Source organism: Asparagus officinalis, chromosome 5 (genome assembly GCF_001876935.1).
Source record: "Asparagus officinalis chromosome 5, Aspof.V1, whole genome shotgun sequence".
NCBI lineage: Eukaryota > Viridiplantae > Streptophyta > Magnoliopsida > Asparagales > Asparagaceae > Asparagus > Asparagus officinalis.
This window is the reverse complement of record NC_033798.1, coordinates 62568933-62574381: the sequence shown is the minus strand read 5'-3', so window position 1 is coordinate 62574381 and position 5449 is coordinate 62568933. Positions and strand designations below refer to the sequence as shown.

General features: G+C 37.3%; 1 protein-coding gene across 1 annotated transcript; it reads left to right on the top strand.

Moving 5' to 3' along the window:
* Positions 317-5449, top strand: LOC109843582 (AT-hook motif nuclear-localized protein 10-like). The gene is made up of 5 exons (XM_020412523.1): positions 317-839; positions 1743-1795; positions 3670-3801; positions 4377-4538; positions 4915-5449. Exons 1-5 carry the CDS (start codon positions 317-319, stop codon positions 5188-5190), a joined length of 1146 nt encoding a protein of 381 aa, XP_020268112.1. The 3' UTR covers positions 5191-5449.

Below are 5449 nucleotides of genomic sequence, written 5' to 3'. Positions count from 1 at the left end.
ACAATCCTTTGCTCACCCTTCTCTCTCCTTTTTTTCCCCCTCGTCACTGTTAGGAAAAATAGCTGAAATGTAAATGTTTAGTGCGAACACTCAAAAATTTCCATTTCTAAGCGTGATTCCACTTCTTTTCTCGCTTCAAATCTTTAGGTATTTTTTATAAAAAAATTCAAGGGTTTGAGCTGGTCTGCTCTGTAAAAATCCCTTCTTTTCCTTCTTCACTGCTTTCCATCTCTGAATTACTCCCAATTCTTGGTTTTGGGCTGCTACGATAGTTAGAATTTGGGGTTGTGGTATGTGAAGTTTGCTCCTTTGAGGGATGGAAGTGAGATCTGAAACTGGGGTTGTGGCCAATAGGGAACCCTTTTCCGTTGGAATGCAGAAGCCCACTGTCCAATCTCCGCCGTCAATGCACAACATGCGGCTAACCTTCACTCCCGATGGCACCGCCGTCTATAAACCCATAGCAACTAGCTCTCCCCCTCCTCAACCTCCATCTTATCAAGGAGGAGGAGGTGGTGGAGGTGTTGGAGCTAGTGGTGGTGGTGGTGGTAATGGCCCTACCAGTGGTGGGCCCACCGGAGGCGGTAATGGGCCATCTCCGGCCATCCCTCCTCCTCATGGGCTTAGCATCAATATGGGTGAGCCTGTCAAAAGGAAGAGGGGGAGGCCGAGGAAGTATGGGCCAGATGGCACCATGGCTCTCGCCTTGATCCCAGTTTCGCCTCCTTCCGCGGGCCCACCAACTTCGGGGGCTGGAGGGTTCTCTCCTTCTTCTGCTCCGGGCGTGTCCGGCTCGGCTGACCCTGGCTCGGGAAGAAAGATGCAGATGGCTGCTCTTGGTAATCTCTTAGCACCTGCCTTTTTATTGCTATGTTTGGTTTGTCATGTAATGGAGTTTTCTGTATTGCGTGTAATGCCTTAATTGTTTGAGTTATTGTTATTGTTATTGCAGTTAATATCTTGGGTTTACTTATGAGTGATGTGGTGGAGAGAGAGCCTTCAGAAACTGAGATATTTGTTGTTATGAGGACTATGATTATTCTGGTAAATCTGACATGTAGGAATTGCAGGGTAACAAAATTACTTCCGTGCCCATGATCATGTTATTATGGTAATAAAGTATCTAGACATTAAAGGTAATAGAGTTTTCTGAAGATTTGTACCATGATCATGTTATTATGGTAATAAAGTATCTAGACATTAAAGGTAATAGAGTTTTCTGAAGATTTGTAAATTGTTCAGTAAGTGCTAAATGTAAAGTATCTAGACATTAAAGGTAATAGAGTTTTCTGAAGATTTGTAAATTGTTCAGTAAGTGCTAAATGAATGAAGTCGCTCGCTAAACTATTATTCAAGCACTTGCATGCGTTTGCTTGCCAGCATTTGAAATTAAATAATTTTGTACTGCTGAATTTGTTGGTCAGATATTAATTTAAATCTTTCTTTTTTTAATGACGAAATTATATTGGATGCAAATGGATATTTTTACTGATTTAGTTCTCTTCAGGTGATTCTTCTTAAAATGTAAACTAGACTGCTTCTTGTTATTGAATTTCTTTTCTGTTGGATGATTATTATTGTCGCATTGGATTTTTGGCTTGATTGGCTGGTGTGTTTTTTTAATGATTTTTGTTGGATGATTATTATTGTCGCATTGGATTTTTGGCTTGATTGGCTGGTGTGTTTTTTTAATGATTTTGCATTTTAATTATGTCTTAAAATTCTTAGAGAATTATTTGCAGGGTCAGCAGGTACTGGATTTACCCCGCATGTTATCACTGTTAAGGCCGGAGAGGTATGGGTTTCTTCTATTGCATGCTGAAAAGTAGATGTTCAGAATGTACAACATTATTCATATGAGACTTACTATTGCGAATTCATGTTGTATTCAATATCACAGCCCAAGATTTTTATTAGAGTGAAAAGATTCTCTATTTTTTGGTAGCAACGGTGGTTGTTGCATTTATGACAAGGTTTTCTTTTATGATTATTTGTGAGATCATAAGTTGATCTGTAGATTTTATGTGCAATTCATCTCTATGTTGCCAATTCCGATTAGAACTTTTAATTGCAGAAATTAAATTTTCTGATGATCTAATTAGTTATTGGATCAGCAATTTGGTATTGACATAGCGTATAATTTGCACTTGATGTTTTTTTTTTGCTTATTAAAGTGTCATTTTTTACTTGATAGAGTCAACAATCTTTGATGTTTTTATTTACACATTTTTTACTTGATAGAGTCAACATTCACTGATGTCTTCATTTACTCATTTTTCACTTGATAGAGTCAAGTAGTCAACATTCTTTGATGCCTTTGTTTATAAGTTAAATTTCTAAGCAGTGGTTTTAATCCATTTTCTGTTTGTTGCGTCCAATGGAGGTGTATGAGTTCCTTTTAATTGCCACTGACAATTTATTACGCTTTACCCATTACATATGAGTTCTATAATTGCCCACAAAATTTTCATTTGTGGACTTGAAATTTGAGCAATTGAATTATTGTAAAGGAAATAGATCCAGATTGATGGGTTCAACTGCCAAAATTTTTTATCATAAAAATGTTAGTCACCGGTTACATAAGATCTTTGCTTATGGTAGACTACTTATCCATGTCGAATTTCTACAAGAAGTTAATAATCTTAGAAAGGCATAAAATTTTGTTGATCAGTTCATGAACTAGTCAAATGTTGCTTCTTTCATGATGAGTTTCTCTAAGATGTTGACTCTGAGAATATAGAATCTCTATCAACTCCGCATGATCTAGACATTCCATTTCTGACTTTCAACTCTTCTTATATTTTCCGTCTGCTCTGAGATGAGGGTTGTATTTAAGTGTGATATAATCTTACGTAGAGTCAAGCTGGCATGTATCCCAGTAGTTTTGGTTAATAACTATTGTTTCACCAGCTTGTAGCTTTGTAGCCTTGTAATGCTTTCTACCTTGATATTTTCTCTTTTTGTTTACTTTAAGATCGATCTCATTATCCTTTTGTCTTTTTGTTTTTTAGTTTCATTTTTATTTTGATCTTGTCGTCAATTCTTATATGGTATATTGTTATGTTGTGAATAATCTTTTCCTTTGACTGTTTCTGAGATACTACTTATCCAGAATATGCAAGGTGTACAAAGTAAATTTATTATCTTTCTATAACTTAAATCTGATTTGCCAAACATTAATCTGAAAGCTACATTCAATATGTTGTCAGTTGTTTATAAAAAGTTGCAAAACAAACATACAAACATGCTGAGTTAATTCTTCTCCACATTCTCACTTCTGTGTCTGATATTTTTTTCAAGTCTTAATCAATTATTTACTCTACTCATATTATTATTTCACATTTATAGAGTCAAACCAGTCCTGCATCAACTTTTCTTATTGTTAAAACCGGGATAGCCTACGGACCAAGCGTTAAAACCTGTGACAATTGTTTGCCCATGCCAATTAAAAAAGAAGGAAAGGAAGAAAGAAAGAAGAAAAAAACTTGAGTATAGAAAACGATTTTTGAGCCTTTTGTATTAAAAGTTAAAAGATGTTTTAATTAATTTTACCTGTCCTGTCGAATTATAATCATATATGTTAGGAAGTTTCATGAAAGATCTCTTTGACTTTACATCATCCTGAAGTTCAAGGCATCAAGTTGCTGAACCTTTTTTCTCGTATTGTAGGATGTATCATCGAAGATCATGTCATTTTCGCAGAATGGACCACGTGCAGTATGCGTTCTTTCAGCAAATGGTGCCATATCTAATGTGACTCTTCGTCAGGCAGCAACTTCTGGTGGTACTGTAACTTATGAGGTCAGTTCTGCCCCTGCTATATATTGGGATACATGTCCTCATGTCATATGCTGACTAGGGTTATAATCTAGCAATTCTTCACATAACAAGTATAATATATAATATTACCTTTTAAGGCTGTAACTGACTCCATCATTTGAGTCTTGGATTCTCCAATAGACCTGCGTGACCCAATCTGTTCTCTGACTGATAATTATTTGCATATTCAATATCAATACTTATTACACTCCACATGTATGTTCATTTAGGTCATACACATTAGTTTTATAATGAAGTTCATCCGTTGAAGTTAATAGAATTTGAAAGTTTTTTTAACACCAGCAAATGAGCTTTATAATTAATGTTTAGCATAGGCTGATAAGCATATATGATAATAGTAATCTTCAACAGATACTAGAGTGGTCAAAGGTTGACTGTTATCCGAAGTTGAATTAGGTCAAAAGTGTATGTATAAATTGTCTAGAATTAAGTTAAATTAGGCAAGTTAACATACTTCATCAAATAGTTCCCTTATATGCTTGTAAAACAAGTTCATCCTTTTGTTGACAGGTCTTTTTTGTGTTTTGAATATGTAGGGTCGTTTTGAAATCTTGTCTCTGTCGGGGTCATTTCTGCTATCAGAGAGCGGAGGCCATCGTAGTCGTACAGGTGGACTCAGTGTTTCATTGGCCGGTCCTGATGGTCGTGTCTTAGGTGGCGGAGTGGCAGGACTTCTGACAGCTGCATCACCTGTACAGGTCAGTTTCTGCTTATAATAAAAATACCTCGGTTAATACAAGACCTTTTTTTTCATGATCAAGAAGAAATTGCTATAAATAGACATTCCAAGGAATTTAGTCCTTCTGAACCTTAGACGGCTTTACTTTTCGTTCCTCTATTTAAAGGTAAATTTAGCCTTTTTTTTTTCAATTAAAAATATGGCAAAAGGCAAATTTATCGTCAGGTGATTCCCAAGTGACATTTCAACCGAACTGGAGAAATAATGTGAAGTTCAAGGGGGTCGAAGTGGCAATAAAATAGTTTACGGAGAACAGAACTTGGGTATATCTGCGGTTAGCCCTTCAGTAAAAGACAATTTGTCGCATCTAACCCCATAGAAATCCTGTACTGTAGGTGGTGGTGGGCAGTTTCATTGCTGAAGGAAAGAAAGAGCCGAAGCAAACTTTTTCCATGGATCCTTCCTGCGCCCCGGGGAAGCTTGCCAGCAGTGGGCTCAGGCCTGGGCCCAGTCCCATGCCCGTGCCCATGACAGAAACCAACAGCCCACCGTCACGAGGCACGCTGAGCGAATCTTCTGGTGGTCCAGGGAGCCCGATAAACCAGAGCACGCGCACCACATGCAACAATAGCAGTCAGCAAGGGGTGGTTAACAACATGCCGTGGAAATGAAATTGGGAAGTTTGTTCTCTCCTTGTGATGCTGTAGCTTCTGAGACACGTCCCGCTTTTTGTTGGGTTTGTATTATTATGTCATCTGATGTAGGCTTTTAGGTTCTGATGATGTGTGGGGGTTTTGGCATTTAGTGAGTAGGAGGAACTTGTAGCCGTTGTCGTTGTTAGTGTTCCTATTAGTATTAGGTTGGTCATTTAAAGACTATGCATGTTCGTGTATCTTGTCATCTTAATCATAAAATCATTTGTTGATCCTA